The following is a 20,370-nucleotide window of genomic DNA, read 5'->3' on the forward strand; positions in this document are numbered from 1 at the left end:
CTGTTGAGTAGTAGGGCAGTTAGCCAGTCTTATCTGACGTACCGAAACCGTGGTGGCGGTGTAGGAGTTGGTGCGCGGTCGAAACGTGACATACGCCCACCTGCGCTTCATCTGAGCCACCACCTGCGGAGAAACGAGAAGATTGAGGATTTAGTATTGTTGGACTGGTATTGATACCATGGGTATAATTAGGGCCATCGGCTTTAATAAACGCCCTTTGTCACTGCGACCTGGGTAGATCTTTTGTGACACAGTCTTGACGGAAATGATATTTTTCCATATTTGTATTCGAAAAGAAGCATGGGCATTAGGCAGCTCGCAATTAGCTACTTTTATGAATATATCAGGAGAGACCTCTTACCTAAATAAGCAATAGATAATTACCTCTCCATTGCAGAAGCAGAACAAATTCGAAAAGAAGCATAGGCATTAGGCAGCCCGCAATTAGCTACTTTTATGAATATATCAGGAGAGACCTCTCACCTAAATAAGCAATAGATAATTACCTCTCCATTGCAGAAGCAGAACAAAATGGCCACACATAATCCCTGGAAAGAAAAAGTAGATAGAGCATTATACATTTGGAAATTGCCTCCAACTGTTAACTACTAAATTTATAATTTATAAGTTGCCGTCGTGTCGGTAGGTTCTACTGGGACTCGAACCCTATCCCCGCCTTTGCAATTCCAACATTCTACCTCTGAGTTACAGAGGCTGGTTGAAAATTGTTCATTCTGCCACAATTTATAATACCTACACTTCAAGAGGTGGTAGATAGAGCATTATACATTTGGAAATTGCCTCCAACTATTAACTACTAAATTTGTAAGTTGCCCTCGCGTCGGTAGGTTCTACTGGGACTCGAACCCTATCCCCGCCTTTACAATTCCAACATTCTACCTCTGAGTTACAGAGGCTGGTTGAAAATTGTTCATTCTGCCACAATTTATAATACCTACACTTCAAGAGGTCACCTACATTACATTGAAATGGGGGTCCTTTCTGACGAAATTCCTGTGTGCGGAGTCCAATATGTAGGAATATTGCACCTAATGAGAGTTAAAAAAAATCCTCATTGTTCTGTTTCCGTGGAGTCATCATCAAAATGAAAAGGTCACCTACATTACATTACATTGAAATGGGGGTCCTTTCTGACGGAATTCCTGTGTGCGGAGTCCAATATGTAGGAATATTGCACCTAACAGGAGTCCAATATGTAGGAATATTGCACCTAATGAGAGTTAAAAAAAATCCTCATTGTTCTGTTTCCGTGGAGTCATCATCAAAATGAAAAGTTATCTAAACGTAAACTGTGCACCACCTGAAAGGACGCGCTGGCGGCCAGGGTATACTCATAGGCCGGCTCCAGAGAATGCCCCGGCTCGGGCCGGAACGGGGTCAGGAAGTAATGCACCCCCAGCAGCGGGAAGAGAAGCAGCGTCGCTCGGAATCCCTGGATGACTTGGCGGGAAGGGCGGGAGTTGGCGTTGCCCGGGGCGTTGCGCAGTTTGATGAGAAGAACGCGGACAATGTTGCAGAGGAAGAAGAGGTTGAGCGCCATGGAGAAACAGACGGGCAGGAGGAGCACGGTGGAGAACTTGCTGTCGTTGATCCAACATCTGGAAGAGGAGAGGTTGTGAGGGAATAGAATAGAATATGCCTTGTTTATCCTACTCGAATGAGACTAAAAAGTCCCTTGACCCCAGCAGTCTGTGGGTTTCCCCCCTGAGGGGAATTTACTGAAAGCAATGCTCCCGTGATAACCCCGAAGACCTCAATTTTTTTGGGTCGATAAAATCACGCTTCGTCTGTAGTATGGCCTACGTCACGCCGTTCATCAAATTATTGGAAGTTTGTCCAACTAGATTGGAAAATGCCAGTGGTGTTTACCTGAGTCCAGTAGCTGAACTGCCTACTAACCTCGTCCGCTCGTCCCTCGTGTAATCTGGTCATACTTACTTAGCCATACCACCCAAATTCGATTCACCCAGTGATTATCTTCCTCTCAGGCGCCTTTCAAGGTCAACTTACTCTTCACGAAGTTTGATGAGAAGAACGCGGACAATGTTGCAGAGGAAGAAGAGGTTGAGTGCCATGGAGAAACAGACGGGCAGGAGGAGCACGGTGGAGAACTTGCTGTCGTTGATCCAACATCTGGAAGAGGAGGGCGTTGTAAGGGAATAGAATAGAATATGCCTTGTTTATCCTACTCGAATGAGACTAAAAAGTCCTACTCGAATGAGACTTTACCCCAGCAGTCTGTGGGTTTCCCCCCTGAGGGGAATTTACTGAAAGCAATGCTCCCGTGATAACCCCGAAGACCTCAATTTTTTTGGGTCGATAAAATCACGCTTCGTCTGTAGTATGGCCTACGTCACGCCGTTCATCAAATTATTGGAAGTTTGTCCAACTAGATTGGAAAATGCCAGTGGTGTTTACCTGAGTCCAGTAGCTGAACTGCCTACTAACCTCGTCCGCTCGTCCCTCGTGTAATCTAGTCATACTTACTTAGCCATACCACCCAAATTCGATTCACCCAGTGATTATCTTCCTCTCAGGCGCCTTTCAAGGTCAACTTACTCTTCCGTGTCACCATGTTTGATTCGGAGTCCAGTGTAGACCGATATGATGAGCAGTGGAAAGCCCCACCCAACCAAATACAGACAGCGCACCAGTTTGTCCTCTGAGAAGAAAGCGCACACCAGGAGCGTGTGCAGATAGAGACCTTCGGCCAACATCCAGAAGTAGTTGCTGAGCAGGAAGTAGTGAAGGACGACGTGAAGAATTTGGCAGGAAATCTGAGGGAAAAGAGGTTTTAAAATGTTAATTGAGCTAGATTCTCAATATAAAGGTGTGTCCAAACATAGTCAACCGGTCGTTGATCGACATCGATGTCTGGACACACTTTAATGGCCATGATTACACTCCAATCAAGTACAGTCTGAATGTTCTTACTGGTGATCACATTGGAATATTCAAAACCACCGTTCAATTCACAGTACCCTCACTCTCGTCTAATGGCCTGTAAAACACTTGACCGTTCGTTGAACATTCTGGAACTGGGGGCACGGTTGGTCCAGTGGTAACGCGCTTGCTTGCCATGCAGAAGGTCCCGGGTTCGAATCCCACCATCGATCTAAAAGGGTAAGTATTCAAGAAATGGAAAAAGAAAAAGAAAAAAAAAGGTAAGTATGCGCCATTTGCCTTACCTGTGTCACTTTATTTTATTTTATTCCATTCCGATTTTTTACTTCATATGTTTTTTCTATTCCATTTCAGTTTATTTTACGTTCATATTTCTCACCTCCAGGTCCTCCAGATTGATGCAGTCTGAATAGTTGGACCAGACTTTGCCAGACACAGGATGTCTGTACCAGGTACCATTTTCTGTGCAATCCTTGTGACCAAATCCTGATCGTTGACTGGAATGAACTGGAGTAACCTTAATGGTTTTGCGAGGTTGCGTACTTCTAGTTATATGACATTGCTATTCCTACAGATTAACAGTCTGGCACTCTGATTTCAGTCGATTTCGAATTACATATCACGAAAAGAAACGAGGTGTGAGTAAAAATTACTGACATCTACCCTTCTAAAGGTTAATATGGTTGATTCGATAACTCAACGCAACGACAACAAAAACGACGACAATACACATCGTATTCAATCTAACCACAACGTTAACGAGGTCAGTTCATCTCATCCCAAACTGTCCAAACCAATACCTAGACTCCACACACTCCCACAGTATGGATGGTGTTCACAATGATTGAGCGAAACATGGCAGCAATTTGAAAAGTTCAAATGGATTGGAAAAACTCTTGTGCGACTTAATGGGATGGATATTAATACTGATAAACAAAAGGCCACTTCGGGTTTGTCGTACACACATGAGGACGTATTTATTATTCTACAACTAATGGCCACTATTTTTCATTCATAGTTCAAATGGATTGGAAAAACTCTTGTGCGACTTAATGGGATGGATATTAATACGGATAAACAAAAGGCCACTTCGGGTTTGTCGTACACACATGAGGACGTATTTATTATTCTACAACTAATGGCCACTATTTTTCATTCATTTTGAAAAGTTCAAATGGATTGGAAAAACTCTTGTGCAACTTAATGGGATGGATATTAATACGGATAAACAAAAGGCCACTTCAGGGTTTGTCGTACACACATGAGGACGTATTTATTATTCTACAACTAATGGCCACTATTTTTCATTCATTTGCACCTCACACTGTGGACTGGGGAAGAAATAGCGGTCGCCAAACCGTTTTAGTAGTCATTTTATGTCCTGGAAATCCAAACCCCACCCAAACCTAGCAAAATACAAGGCATTTTGCTTTTAGTCCCATTAATGAAGCCATTTTATGTCCTGCTAATACAGCTGCTAATTTTAAACCTTAGGCAAAATACTATGTAGGTTTCTGCTTTCGTTTCACTCTTCAATTTTTCTATGGAGCTTCCTTTACAAATTATTTTACGAAAGTGTTGAATTGAGTGACCAAAGTAAACTTAATGGGGATCCCAATAAATGGGTTAACCCAATTTAAATTAATGCGGACCCCTTGGGAATAAATGGGTTTAGGGATAAGAACAACAAGGTTATGTGTATTAGGACCCAGGCCCACAGATTTGCATGTTAACTAACTGTAGGGACATGGACATGCTTCTTACTATGGACATGAGAGACATGCTAGTCAAACCTATGATGATAATGATGGGGACATCAACAGAATTCATGCTAGCCAACGCTATGATGGAAGCCAAACCACTGGCGTTACCTTTACAGTTTTGTTGGCATTGAGCTTTTGACGACTTTGTCAAACTTCTTCAAGTAAAGGAGAAGAATTAGTTACCAGTTGGACTGGGGGTGGCTTGTGCTACTCATTTTACTTGAGGGGTTTTGTGTTCGCCAATTTCAGTTGGAGTGGGATATTTCCTTCTCCTTACTCAACTGACGTCAGATATTAGGTAGGTATGTAGTATTGAACTATTTAAGAAGATTATTTTGAATATTTGAGATGGTATACCTGTATTTTTAAGGTAAGAAAGCCCTTAGGCTGACCGTATTCTTGAAATTTATTGAGATAGATAGGTACCTATAATATGATTTTCAATTTCATAGACTTTTTAATTTACTAATACCTATCTCTAATACCTCGATAAGACTTGAAAATTTGAATTCCTAAATCCTTCGATTGTTTCCGGGAGGACTTCAAAATTCATTTTGTCTCTAACTTCAAAATTCATTTAGTCTCTAGGTTATAATCCTTTTATTTTGAAGAAGCGTAATAAGAGAGGTTATTAACTATCGCTGGATAGTTTGGGTACTCTAATGACAAGAAGCATGTGATTAACCAGATGGTTCCCATCCGAATACCAACCACACGCAACGTTGCTTTGCTTTCTTACGTAGTATTGAACTATTTAAGAAGATTATTTTGAATATTTGAGATGGTATACCTGGATTTTTAAGGTAAGAAAGCCCTTAGGCTGACCGTATTCTTGAAATTTATTCAGAAAGATATAATATGATTTTCAATTTCATAGACTTCTTAATTTACTAATATCTCTAATACCTCGATAAGACTTGAAAATTTGAATTCCTAAATCCTTCGATTGTTTCCGGGAGGACTTCAAAATTCATTTTGTCTCTAGGTTATAATCCTTTTATTTGAAGAAGCGTAATAAGAGAGGTTATTAACTATCGCTGGATAGTGGATAGTGTGGGTACTCTAATGACAATAAGAATGTGATTAACCAGATGGTTCCCATCCGAATACCAACCACATGCAACGTTGCTTTGCTTTCTTACCCCGTTTTCGAAGGACACAGACGGATTTGGTATGACGAACTGATACCAAAGTAACCACAGGAAATGCTTTCTTACCCCGTTTTCGAAGGACACAGACGGATTTGGTATGACAAACTGGTACCAAAGTAACCACAGGAAATTGTTTATACTGAATGAGGTGAACAGGTTTTTGTGAACTGTGATCCGAGGACAACGGAGAGATCTGAAATGAGGAAAATAAATTAAGAATTGATTAAAAAAATTGAAATTAGGTATTAGAAACGAAATAAAAATTGATTTCCTAACACGTCTGATAGAGGGAACTGTAACTGCTAGGTTTGCGAAGAGAAAAGAAAGACAGGATAGGAGAAAACTTGCCATTCGAAGAAAGAGCCTTATCTGTTTAGGATAAAATCCGCCCCGGACGGGAATTGAACCCGCAACCCAGCGCTTACCAGACAGACGCGTTAGCCTCCAAGGCTGAATGCGAAGAGAAAAGAAAGACAGGATAGGAGAAAACTTGCCATTCGAAGAAAGAGATCTGTTTAGGATAAAATCCGCCCCGGACGGGAATTGAACCCGCAACCCAGCGCTTACCAGACAGACGCGTTAGCCTCCAAGGCTGAAACGGAGAAGCGTGATTAATGCTGCGCACATTGCATACCTAGAGAGTTATCAGGCGTTCATACAATTTTAGTCTTCGCATTTTGGAGTTCTTCAATGTAATTTTTTCCTTCCGATAATACCTAGGTACCTACGAGTACCTATTATAATATTATTTATAATCTATCTCTTCACCTACGCTACGTCTATAAGTGGAATTAATTTTGATAATAAAGGTAGGGTGCCTGGTTGTACCTTGGCCCCCAAAATCACTTTTTGATTTTTTTAATTTTTTCTATTAATGTTATTGGCATAATTTTAAATTAATGCTGCGCACATTGCATACCTAGAGAGTTATCAGGCGTTCATACAATTTTAGTCTTTGCATTTTGGAGTTCTTCAATTTAATTTTTTCCTTCCGATAATAGGTAGGTACGAGTACCTAGTATAATATTTTAAAATCTATCTTTCCACCTACGCTACGCCTAGGTGGAATTAATTTTGATAATAAAGGTAATAATAAAATTATCAATTGTTAAATTTTAATAAGATTAGGTATCTAAAAACAATAGAATAAAGTAAGGATTACGTACTTGAAATAGGACAAGATGACTAATGAGGAGATCAATGCAATGAGCGACACGACATATCCAGTCTGCCTATTAAAGAGAGGAAAAAATCGGGTTGGTAAGTCGCGAGGGCCTGAATTTTTACTCTCAGGTATGTAGGAGATGCCTACCTATAGATAAAAGAAGCTTACCTTTAGCTAAGATTCAAAGCAATTTTTGGAACATGAATGTCCCGAATCATCTGAGGCAATAATAGCGCCTTCCTTTAACGGTTACATTTCATGGATTTTTATTGCTATTGTGAGAAGAAATGACTATTGATCGGTGTATAGCAGATACAAAAAGAAATCTTTTTTTAATTAATATTTATAAAAAAAAGATTTCTTTTTGTATCTGCTATACACCGACTAAATCAATCTTTTCTTTATGCTGCTATTGCCATCCGGCGAAAGCTAAAGCCGCTAAAACAACAACAACATTGATTTAGTCCTTCCCCGGCCCCTTTGGTCCGATCAAGTCCAAATTCATGTGAAAAAATTTAAATTCTGACCCTTTCGGAGAAATTTCATCAAAATTGAACATACCTGTCGAAAGTTCTGGACAAACAAAGAGCTTTTCAATATACATAGAAGTTATACAATATACATAGAACTCACTCACATGGTAAATCATTCACTCACCGAGGTGTGTAAGTTACCTCTCACCCCCTTGGCATACCTACATCATACGTGACAGCATGCTTCTATCCAGGATTTACCTGGAGATACCTGTCACTTCCTAGAAATATACCTTTAAGCACCACCTACCTATACCCGTAAAGTGCTTTAACCCACAGAGTGCTTTACCCCAAAGTTTGTTTAACTTCAATTTGAACAAAAAGTCCGAAGGGGTATCAAGAGCGGATTTAGATTTCTTGTTAAAATTGAAATCAACCCCCCACCAACCTAACGCACGGAACGTGTCGATCGCCTACTAACATTTCTGCGCTTTATATTGGTTTTTAGTTGAGGATCTGTTTTGAGAAATTGAGAGAAAAAAAAGAAGGTTTGATAGAGGGAACTGTAACTGCTGAGGTTTTATCGCCCCGAAAACCTTATATTGGTACCTATACTTGTGTTATGCCCCTTAGGGCCGATATTTTCCCTGAAGTGACAATATAAAATATGTCCTCTTTTTACTTTCCTTATCCTGTAGCAAGGAAAATACCTAATGTATTCGGTCATTTTTTTTTTCTCATTCTTCTTCTTTTTCTTCCCCTTCTTTTTCTTCTTATGAGTTTTAACGACAATATCTCCTTGAGTCTTGAACCAACAACAGAGAGAGAGAGTTGGGGCAGTTCTTTTGTTAGACAAAATAATATTATGTACGAAACCTTTTCCTCACAATTCAAAAGAATCTGGTGTGAACGTCACACGACTTGCTTTTACATTACGCAAGTACAATGAATAAACTGGTTGACTGGAATGAACTGGAGTAACCTTAATGGTTTTGCGAGGTCGCGTACTTCTAGTTACCTATATGACATTGCTATTCCTACAGATTAACAGTCTGGCACTCTGATTTCAGTCGATTTCGAATTACATATCACGAAAAAAAAAAACGAGGTGTGAGTAAAAATTACTGACATCTACCCTTCTAGGGTTAATATGGTTGATTCGATAACTCAACGCAACGACGACAATACACATCGTATTCAATCTAACCACAACGTTAACGAGGTCAGTTCATCTCATCCCAAACTGTCCAAACCAGAGGTGTGAGTAAAAATTACTGACATCTACCCTTCTAGGGTTAATATGGTTGATTCGATAATTCAACGCAACGACGACAATACACATCGTATTCAATCTAACCACAACGTTAACGAGGTCAGTTCATCTCATCCCAAACTGTCCAAACCACTCTATGCAGCTCTACACAATTCGGCACTAGGTACCTACACAATTTGAAGAGTCACTAACAGCTCTCTATTTAACTAGGTATCTAAAAGGGTAAGTATTCAAGAAATGGAAAAAGATAGAGTGGGCTAGAGAAAGACCTAAAATAAAACCAATATTTTGTACGTGTTAGTGGATGCGCCATTTACTTTTTTTTTTTTAGAGGTTTGACAGAGGGAACCGTAACTGCTATGGTCTTATCGTCCCGAAATGGAAGAGAGAAGGAAGACAGGATAGGAGAAAGCCAGCCGTTCCGAGAACGAACATTATCCCATCAGGATAAAATCCGCCCAAAGAGAGAAGGAAGACAGGATAGGAGAAAGCCAGCCGTTCCGAGAACAAACATTATCCCATCAGGATAAAATCCGCCCTGGGAATCGAACCCGCGGCCTCAAGTTAACTAGGCTGGCTACCATTTACCTTACCTGTGTCAATTTATTTTATTCCATTCCGATTTTACTTCATATGTTTTTTCTATTCTATTTCATTTTAGTTTATTTTACGTTCATATTTCTCACCTCCAGGTCCTCCAGATTGATGCAGTCTGAATAATTGGACCAGACTTTGCCAGACACAGGATGTCTGTACCAGGTACCATTTTCTGTGCAATCCTTGTGACCAAATCCTAAGAACAGAAATAATAAAGACAGGTAGGTATTATTTTTTATTCTAATGTCTAATCTTAATGGTTCAGTGAATTGTGAAACTTATTGAGAAAAAATATACCTATATTCTAGATCGGACGAAACATCTAATGAGTTGTTTTGTTGCGTAGGTACATTCCGTTTTGAACATTTACCGAATTTTATGTCAAAAAAAAAAAAAAAAAAAAAAAAAAAAAAAAATTGGTGGCCTTTCTATTAAAGAGAGCAGAGAAAAAAATCTGGTGGGTAAGTCGCGAGGGCCTAAATTTTTACTCTCAGGTATGGATGAGATGCCTACCTAGATAAAAGAAGCTTACCTTTAGCTAAGATTCAAAGCAATTTTCGGAACATGAATGTCCCGAATCCTCTGAGGCAATAATAGAGCCTTCCTTTTTTTTTCTAAGAGGTTTGACAGAGGGAACTGTAACTGCAATGATCTTATCGTCCCTAAATCGAAGAAAGAAGAAAGACATGATAGGAGAAAGCCAGCCGTTCCGAGAACGAACATTATCCCATCAGGATAAAATCCGCCCCGGGCGGGAATCGAACCCGAGCTAAGAGGTTTGACAGAGGGAACTGTAACTGCTATGGTCTTATCGTCCCTAAATCGAAGAAAGAAGAAAGACATGATAGGAGAAAGCCAGCCATTCCGAGAACGAACATTATCCCATCAGGATAAAATCCGCCCCGGGCGGGAATCGAACCCTAGGACGAAAGCCAGCCGTTCCGAGAACGAACATTATCCCATCAGGATAAAATCCGCCCCGGGCGGGAATCGAAGGATAGGAGAAAGCCAGCCGTTCCGAGAACGAACATTATCCCATCAGGATAAAATCCGCCTCGGGCGGGAATCGAGCCCAGTGGCCTAGCGCTTACAAGGCAGACGCACTACCAACTAAGCTAGCTAGGCTGGCTGAACCTTAACTTAATTTATGCCGGTGGTCTAGCGCTTACAAGGCAGACGCGCTACTAACCAAGCTAACTAGGCTGGCTTGAGCCTTTCTTAAACAGTTACATTTCATGGATTTTTATTGCTATTGAGAAGAAATGACTATTGATTTAGTCGGTGTATAGCAGATACAAAAAGAAATCTTTTCTTTATGCTGCTATTGCCATCCGGCGAAAGCTAAAGCCGCTAAAACAACAACAACATTGATTTAGTTCTTCCCCGGCCCCTTTGGTCCGATCAAGTCCAAATTCATGTGAAAAAATATATATTCTGACCCTTTCGGAGAAATTTCATCAAAATTGGACATACCGGTCGAGAGTTTTGGACAAACAAAGAGCTTTTCAATCAAGTTATACAATATACATAGAACTCACTCACATGGTAAATCATTCACTCACTGAGGTGTGTAAGTTACCTCTCATCCCCTTGGCATACCTACATCATACGTGACAGCATGCTTCTATCCAGGATTTACCTAGAGATACCTGTCACTTCCTAGAAATATACCTTTAAGCACCACCTACCTATACCTGTAAAGTGCTTTAACCCAAAGTTTGTTTAACTTCAATTTGAACAAAAATTCCGAAGGGGCATCAAGAGCGGATTTAGATTTCTTGTTAAAATTGAAATCAACCCCCCACCAACCTAACGCACGGAACGTGTCGATCGCCTACTAACATTTCTGCGCTTTATATTGGTTTTTAGTTGAGGAGTGAGAAATTGAGAAAAAAAAAAAGGGTTTGATAGAAGGAACTGTAACTGCTGAGGTTTTATCGCCCCGAAAACCTCATATGGGTACCCATATTTGTGTGAAGCTCCTTAGGGCCGATATTTTCCCTGAAGTGACAATATAAAATAAAATATGTCCTCTTTTTACTTTCCTTATCCTATAGCAAGGAAAATACCTAATGTATTCGGTCCTTTTTTTTTTTTTATTCTTATTCTTCTTCTTTTTCTTCCCCTTCTTTTTCTTCTTATGAGTTTTAACGACAATATCTCCTTGAGTCTTGAACCAACAACAGAGAGAGAGTTGGGGCAGTTCTTTTGTTAGACAAAATAATATGTACGAAACCTTTTCCTCACAATTCAAAAGGATCTGGTATGAACGTCACACGACTTGCTTTTACATTACGCAAGTACAATGAATAATCAATCTTTTCGGGCTATACGCTTTACATGTAGGTAGGTAGTAGAAAGTGAAAAAGGTCCAAAGGTAGGATAAAATTACAATAATGCTCAAGAAATTTAATCCAATTCTTTAGAGGAACAGGAAAATGTTTGTTTCCGTTATAGCTTTGCTCTTTCGGTATACGTAGCAGACCTACAATACCTACATGTCATATTATTATAATCATATGTACAAAATGAAAATCGAATGTATGTACCTATAAGACTTGTTATGAAGACATAGGCCCGAGATCAGAAATATCATTCTTTAGGTTTTCTTTGCTCTTTCGGTATACGTAGCAGACCTACAATACCTACATGTCATATTATTATAATCATAATAAGTACAAAATGAAAATCGAATGTATGTACCTACCTATAAGACTTGTTATGAAGACATAGGCCCGAGATCAGAAATATCATTCTTTAGGTTTTATTCTTCGAATTTAATCGGGGGATGAAATCATGTCCGTCACAAAGTATTCGAGTAGAAAGGATTTTAACGAAATGTAGTTGATATCAAGCAAAATGGCGAGGAAGAAAGAAGAATTTTTTTTTAGGTAGGTAGCTACATACTTCTTCTACTATGTAGCAATGGTAGAGGTATCTAGAAACCGTTAAAATTAGGATATCGCAAAATTTCAGCACCTGCTTCCTTCGTCCTTCCCAATTATTTTAGGGAGGAGGAGGAGAAATGAAATTTTATTCGAATTAGTGAATCGGAAAAAGTCAAAAGTCACTGAGGAAAACATAATGAAAGCAGAAAGCAAGCGTTAATGAAAAGTCAATTTCAATTCATTATTTTCTCACTCATTTTTTCATTTCCAAATGAAATTTTATTCGAATTAGTGAATCGGAAAAAGTCAAAAGTTACTGAGGAAAACATAATGAAAGCAGAAAGCAAGCGTTAATGAAAAGTCAATTTCAATTCATTATTTTCTCACTCATTTTTTCATTTCCTGCCGAACATGCAGCAAAATTGGCGAATAGCGAAAAAAGGACAAAAGCTATCAAATGCAAATTACAGACCGCACTTTCCATTAGGGGAAAAATGCAAATTAGCAAAAAAAAAGTTCAACAGTAAAGAAATAAACTTAACAGTAAAAGGACTGCTTCTCACGATGCAAGAAAAAATACAATAAAGAGAGAATTTTTGATTTTGAAATTTCTCTTCAAAGAAACCACCTCCATACAAACTCGTAGTTTTGGTTCCGGGCAATGGAGCAGTTGCAGTTGGGTAAAAATTATGAATAAAAGGTCGATTCCTACGTAAAAAGTTGTGAAAAATCCAAATCTGAAGTTATTACTTATCCAAAGTTTCTAATAAGAAAATTTCTCTCCTTGGGCTTTGCTTTCTAACGATTAATTTTCTACAATCACACGCCGCCGATTCCATTGTGTAAGTTTACTTCAACTTTACATTAATGTGCCTGATAAAATATTTAGGTATTCCCAATACATTTAACCCTCTTGTAGTCAGGCTAGTTGTAAAATGTAAATGCAGTTTCTTTTTGTTATTATGTCACAACTTTGGTGCTCAGTGCTCACTGCAGCATTGTAGGATTTTCCCAATATCTCAATAATCCTGAAATCCAATGTTTACCTACCATGCTGGCACCGGTCGCTACTCATTTTCCTCACGAGGCTGAGTGGGCCCCGCAACAGCCAGTCACGGAATCAATCATTTGCATGATACCAATTTCTTGACCCCGCCGGGAATTGAACCCTGGTCTCCCGCGTGCAAGGCAAGCGCAGTGACCACTACGCCATGGGAGCTGACTAGTTGTAGATCTTATCTTAAAAGTTAAATAATAAATTTACCCATGTTTGTTGGAAGGAGGAGAAATTTCGAGAAATTCGGTTCGAAATTCTGGGAGAAGAGCGACATTTTTCATCGTTTTATGTTGGTTTGTCTCGTGAATCTTAAATGGTTTCTCCGATTTTAATTAAATTTGACAAACTTATTCACCACATGAAGGATGTGGGCATATGTACCTAATAGGTCCTCTTGGGGTCCTGTACGAGTCACTTTTGTGAGCTCTACAGATCACTGAAGTTAGCCGCGCGCTGAAGTTGAATGGGAGGCGCGTGGCAAAGTAATGTAAATTTTACTGTCCCCTGCTCTGAACAAATCACAAGATAAACGCTGCTCAACTTTTTGACCAAGAAAATCTAATGGCTGATCTTTCCACTGAGAGTTAACTCAGTTAATCTTCTGCCTCTTTTCAAGGTTTCCTTTGACGTCCCGCATTTCATTTACACAGGTCAGTTTTTCTTAAACTCTGGATTATCTGAAAACTCTCTGTGGTAAGATCGTTCATTAAAGGGTTAACACCTTATGTCTCCAGGATTTCCTTAGAGCGTTCTGTTCAATAAATTTTCCTGACATTTGATCGCTCGCTTTTTCTTTTACGTATTCTGCTTCTCCTCTTTCTTTTTCTGCTTATCAAAACGGAGAAATCAGACAATCTAATGTGACACTTTATTTTTCCTCTGTCCCTTGGAAATTTCCTTTGTAACAAAAATAATGGGGTGGTGGTGTTTATAATATCCACCCAGCCTAGGTAGCTGGGAAGGTAGCGCGTATGTCTTGAAAGCTCTAGGTCACGGGTTCGATTCCCGCCTTGGGCGAATTTTGTCGTGAACATTGTTTAGTAAATAGATTAATTTATTGGAACGGCTGGCTTTTTCCTTCTTCTTTCTCTTCAAATTCGGAAAGATAAAAAAAAAGTTCTCCCCCAAAGCTGGTACCCACGGTGACAATATTTCAATTAATCAATTAAGAGAATATCTAAATAAATAATCTCAGCAACCATTAATCTTCTGACTTAAGATAAATGTGGTTCGGAAAATTATATGCAAATTTTATAATGAATAGAAGTTGCAAGATCCTTTTTCTCCCATTTTTCTTTCGCTCTCCATTTTTGCCTGCTCTTTCTCTCTCTCTCTCTCTCTCTCTCTCTCTCTCTCTCTCTCTCTCTTTCAAAGAAACCAACTCCATGCAAACTCGTAGTTTTGGTTCCAGGCAATTGCTAGAAAAAGGCCTATAAAGATAGATCACCTAATACACCAACAGATAGAAAAGAAAACGCAGGAAAGGTAGGAATAAAAAATAAATGAAATAGAACAACAAACTTCAAAAAATATTTTCTTTCTCCCCACTTTCTGGTGATTTTGTCTCAACGAGGGGTCCGAGCAGATTCGGATAAAAGGAAAGGTGTATAAACTCATTGTTTTTATTGTGTATACGGATAAAAACAGTGAAGAAAAATTGGGAGCTGGATAATCCGTGGATATCCGTTTTTTCATTACGAAAAAAGAAGATGAAAGGAAAAAAAAAGTAGAGGAGGAAAAGCTTGAGTAAACTAGAAGATACAATCTGGATAAGTGTGTTGTGTAATAGAAACAATAAGAAGGCCCATTTCATTTCATTGAGTTTTGTGAGGGTCCAGAAGGCCTTATGTCAGAGACTAAATGAAGATGGAACAAATGGTGACAGTAAAAACTGAAGAAAAGAAAGTAAAAATGGGCACTGAAAAGGCAGAAAATAACGAAAGTACCTACGGTGGAAACAAATAGTAATGTAAGAATGGATCTAACAATTTAACCATGGATTGACAAGCCAATTGCAATTCTCCTTCAAGATTCTGAGATGTAGGTACCGAAAACTGAGCTCTAAGTAAGAACTTGAAAATTTTGGCATTGTAGGTAATTGAATTTTGACATCTCCACTAATATGAGTAAGATTGGTGGAGATGTCAACATCACAAAATATTTGTCATATTGGTGGAGATGTCACAATGACAATACGTATGGTGTGATGTCTCCCAAAGAACTTGGAAATTTTGGCATTGTAATTGAATTTTGACATCTCCACTAATAAGAGTTAAGATTGGTGGAGATGTCAACATCACAAAATATTTGTCATATTGGTGGAGATGTCACAATGACAATACGTATGGTGTGATGTCTCCCTCACAGTAAAAATTTTATTTAATTTCTTCTTCTCCCCGTCCTCCTCCTTTTCCTTCTTCTTCTTCTTCGTTGTTTTCTTTTTCGTCTTCTTTCTTATCTCATCTCTCGAGTCATCCATAGATTTTTTTTTTCAACTCTCTCCTACTCTTCCTCCCGTTTTACAAAGTCTTGAATAATTTTCCGGTCTGTGTATTTTTCGACAGTCTAACAATGACGAATTTTCCGCCCAATTTTGCTTTCTGAAATTTATTTTCTTCGTTTTCGACCTATTTTGAACAAATTAAGGGAGAAAGCAGACGACTGCTTACTTTTGGTTTATTATTGCTCTAACCATTATTTACCATTGTCAAGAAATTATAAATAAAAATATGGGCGTTTCGCCGTCTTCTTCTATTTTGTAGCAATGAAAGGATGATGTTTTAGGTTATTGTAGAAAAACATGTTCATCTGTTTTTTTTCCCCCTCTTCTTCTTCTTCTTCTTCTTCTTCTTCTTCTTCTTCTTCTTCTTCTTCTTCAAAAGTCCGGAGTACCTCCAGCTAACAGAATACTCACTTTTTTACATTCTATTTTTATTGCTCTCAACTTTCTCTCTCATCTAGTTAAATACACGGGGAAGGGCGAAAAAATTTCAATTTGAAAAATAAAATAAAAGAGCTCCCATTAATTTCGCAGACGAGCTGAAACGTGCTTCATTTAAAGGCTAAATTTAGCAGCAGCCTGTATGATGGTGTTAAAATGCTCACACAGTTTATGTAGAGGAGTGAAAAGTTTGAGAAAATTAGAAAGAACAGAAATAGAATCGGAGAGGGTTTTTCCTCATTTCAGGTGCTTTAATACTACAGACAGTAGATCGTTCACGCAGAGGGGCTTTGCATGTAGACCTTAGAGGGAAATTTCGCGAAATTTTTCCATTATTCGCAGGCCTTTGGAATTCAATCCTTACTTGCGCAATCAAACCTTTGAAATCCGTATACAGGCCCATTTTTCTGAGTGGGTTCTACAGTTCATGCTAGAAAAAGGCCTATAAAGATAAATCACCTAATACACCCACAGATAGAAAAGAAAACGCAGGAAAGGTAGGAATAAAAAATAAATGAAACAGAACAACAAACTTCAAAAAATATTTTCTTTCTTCCCCTCTCTCTGGTGATTTTGTCTCAACGAGGGGTCCGAAAAGATTCGGTATGAAAGGTGTATAAACTCATTGTTTTTATTGTGTATACGGATAAAAAGAGTGAAGAAAAATTGGGAGCTGGATAATCCGTGGATATCCGTTTTTTCATTACGAAAAAAGAAGATGAAAGAAAAGGAAAAAAAAAAAAATAGAGGAGGAAAAGCTTGAGTAAACTAGAAGATACAATCTGGATAAGTGTGTTGTGTAATAGAAACAATAAGAAGGCCCATTTCATTTCATTGAGTTTTCAGAGTGTCCAGAAAGCCTTTATCCCAAATGTCAGAGACTAAATGAAGATGGAAAAAATAGTGACAGTAAAAACTGAAGAAAAGAAAGTAAAAATGGGCACTGAAAAGGCAGAAAATAACGAAAGTACCTACGGTGGAAACAAATAGTAATGTAAGAATGGATCTAACAATTTAACCATGGATTGACAAGCCAATTGCAATTCTCCTTCAAGATTCTGAGATGTAGGTACCGAAAACTGAGCTCTAACTCTAAGTAAGAACTTGGAATCCTACTCAGCTCATTTTCGACACTCCATCCATTGCGAACACATTAGCCGCCCACTTTTCAGCTGTTTCATCTGATGCTAATTACGAGCAGGATTTTTTAGTCCACAAAAATGAACGTGAAAGCACGCCAATCCAGATTGATTTTAGCTGTGTGGGCGAGTATAACAATATTTTCTCTCATCAGGAAATGCTTTTAGTCCTCCAATCTTGTACATCAAAAGCTGCCGGCCCGGACGGCATATCATTCGTCCTTTTGAAGGAGCTTCCTAATAATGCGCAGGAGAAATTACTCGACTTTTACAATTACCTTTGGGTAAAACGCAAGTTTCCTAGAAGCTGGGGCGAGGCTCTTATCCTGCCCCTGCTGAAACCCAATAAAGACAGATTAACCCCTTCTAATTACAGGCCGATTTCGCTCCTCAACTGTTCAAGTAAAGTCCTTGAAAAAATGGCCAACAAGAGATTGTTTTGGACACTTGAGAAAAAAGGCCTAATAAATCCGTTTCAATGTAAATTTCTCTCCTTGGGCTTTGCTTTCTAAAGATTAATTTTCTACAATCACACGCCGCCGATTCCAATGTGTAAGTTTACTTCAACTTTACATTAATGTGCCTGATAAAATATTTAGGTATTCCCTATACATTTAACCCTCTTGTAGTCAGGCTAGGTGTAGATCTTATCGAAAGTTTGTCAGATAATAAATTTACCCATGTTTGTAGGAAGGAGGAGAAATTTCGAGAAATTCGGTTCGAAAATCTGGGAGAAGAGCGACATTTTTCATCGTTTTATGTTGGTTTGTCTCGTGAATCTTAAATGGTTTCTCCGATTTTAATTAAATTTGACAAACTTATTCAACACATGAAGGATGTGGGCATATGTACCTAATAGGTCCTCTTGGGGTCCTGTACGAGTCACTTTTGTGAGCTCTACAGATCACTGAAGTTAGCCGCGCGCTGAAGTTGAATGGGAGGCGCGTGGCAAAGTAATGTAAATTTTACTGTCCCCTGCTCTGAACAAATCACAAGATAAACGCTGCTCAGCTTTTTGACCAAGAAAATCAATTGGCCGATCTTTCCACTGAGAGTTAACTCAGTTAATCTTCTGCCTCTTTTCAAGGTTTCCTTTGACGTCCCCCATTTCATTTACACAGGTCAGTTTTTCTTAAACTCTGGATTATCTGAAAACTCTCTGTTATAAGATCGTTCATTAAAGGGTTAACACCTTATGTCTCCAGGATTTCCTTAGAGCGCTCTGTTCAATAAATTTTCCTGACATTTGATCGCTCGCTTTTTCTTTTATTTATTCTTCTTCTCCTCTTTCTTTTTCTGCTTATCAAAACGGAGAAATCAGACAATCTAATGTGACACTTTATTTTTCCTCTGTCCCTTGGAAATTTTCTTTGTAACAAAATTAATGGAGTGGTGGTGTTTATAATATCCACCCAGCCTAGGTAGCTTGGAATTTAGAGCGTCTGTCTTGAAAGCTCTAGGTCACGGGTTAGATTCCCGCCTTGGGCGAATTTTGATTAATTTATCGGAAGGGCTGGCTTTTTCCTTCTTCTTTCTCTTCAAATTCGGAAAGATAAAAAAAAAGTTCTCCCCCAAAGCTGGTACCCACGGTGACAATATTTCAATTAATCAATTAAGAGAATATCTAAATAGGTAAATAAAATAAAAATAAATAACCTCAGAAACCATTAATCTTCTGACTTAAGATAAATGTGGTTCGGAAAATTATATGCAAATTTTATAATGAAGAGAAGTTGCAAGATCCTTTTTTTCTCATTTTTCTTTCGCTCTCCATTTTTGCCTGCTCTTTTCTCTCTCTCTCTCTCTCTCTCAAAAAAATCAAGACAAGCTATTTTAGAGGCAGTTAGGGGAAAAAGAGGCTAAATGGAAGTCCCAACTGATAAAGCGGAAGTAAAAATACATCGCGAACGATAAGACATGAGAGATAATGATAAATTACAAACGATCTAAGCGAAGGAAAAAATAATTCCTCCTCTATTTGAGTTTATTATCTTCTAAATTGTTGATTCCATTCAACAATGTTAATTCAAATCAACAACTAATGAACAAATAAATAAATTATTTAAATTAAGGCCATTCGACCAAACACGCGAATCCATAAAAGCTCTTACAGTTCCTTCCATTAAAACTCATGAAATAATAATAAAAATAAAATACACACACGCATTATTGAACGATTTTGCAATTACTTTTGTCTGTAGTCCATTGCGAAAATGAGATTTTCAGGGACTTGAATTGAAGTTCAAAAGCTAAAGCCCCGAGAACCGCGAACTCCTTTTGAACTTTTTTTTAACCCTTGGACAAACTCTTTTTGAATTTTTTTTTAACCCTTGGACAAATAAACAGAAAAATCAAACTTGTAAAATAAAATTAATCAGAACCAAAATGTATTCAAGAACTTACGTGAAGGGTCAAACCCAGTGATGAAATAAGGACAGGGGACAAACGCTCTGGAACCTGCTGGTGTATTGGGCCAACATGCCCAGCCATCAAATGTTCCCGAGCAGTATTGTGCTGAAATCAAAGAAAACCCAAAATTAACAAAATAATTATCATTATATTACTTATTAAATAATTAGACCAAACTTTATTTACAAAATAAATATATCTCTATTACTTGATGGACCTTTAAAAAGAAATCCTGGAAATACCTGCGAAATGTTCAACAGTCAACACTCAAAGGACATTTACTCAATAGAGTTTGAGCTCAATTTCTAAGTGAATCCTACCGCGTTGTACACAAAAAGTCCACTCTGAGGGTTAGGTCTAGGCATAAACAGCCCTAAAAGTTGGGTCAGGCGAGAAGTGAGAACCCAAAAAGGAAATCCATGTCCCTCTCAGTTTCCATCCCTGGAAAGAAGAGGCAATCCCAGTTTCCATCCCCGGAAAGAAGAGACACTTCAGACTTGGAAAGTCACCCTTGACACGATATCCATCTTTCACCGTGTCGAAACCCAGTTTCCATCCCCGGAAAGAAGAGACACTTCAGACTTGGAAA

At 38.5% G+C, this 20,370-nt stretch overlaps 1 protein-coding gene across 1 annotated transcript in view; it reads right to left on the reverse strand.

Annotated features, from left to right (window-relative positions):
* The window catches only part of LOC103511354 (calcitonin gene-related peptide type 1 receptor-like), a 126,533-nt gene that overhangs the window by 3,318 nt on the left and 102,845 nt on the right, over window positions 1-20,370 (reverse strand). Inside the window, exons 4-11 of the mRNA XM_026825138.1 lie at window positions 19,776-19,886; window positions 9,422-9,543; window positions 7,006-7,067; window positions 5,906-6,032; window positions 2,581-2,798; window positions 1,322-1,619; window positions 507-548; window positions 43-123 (exon numbers count right to left, since the gene is read on the reverse strand). Coding sequence (XP_026680939.1) covers window positions 43-123; window positions 507-548; window positions 1,322-1,619; window positions 2,581-2,798; window positions 5,906-6,032; window positions 7,006-7,067; window positions 9,422-9,543; window positions 19,776-19,886 — 1,061 coding nt within the window. The remainder of the gene's footprint in view (window positions 1-42; window positions 124-506; window positions 549-1,321; window positions 1,620-2,580; window positions 2,799-5,905; window positions 6,033-7,005; window positions 7,068-9,421; window positions 9,544-19,775; window positions 19,887-20,370) is intronic.

Source organism: Diaphorina citri, unplaced genomic scaffold (assembly GCF_000475195.1).
Source record: "Diaphorina citri unplaced genomic scaffold, Diaci psyllid genome assembly version 1.1 scaffold705, whole genome shotgun sequence".
Taxonomy (NCBI): Eukaryota; Metazoa; Arthropoda; class Insecta; order Hemiptera; family Psyllidae; genus Diaphorina; species Diaphorina citri.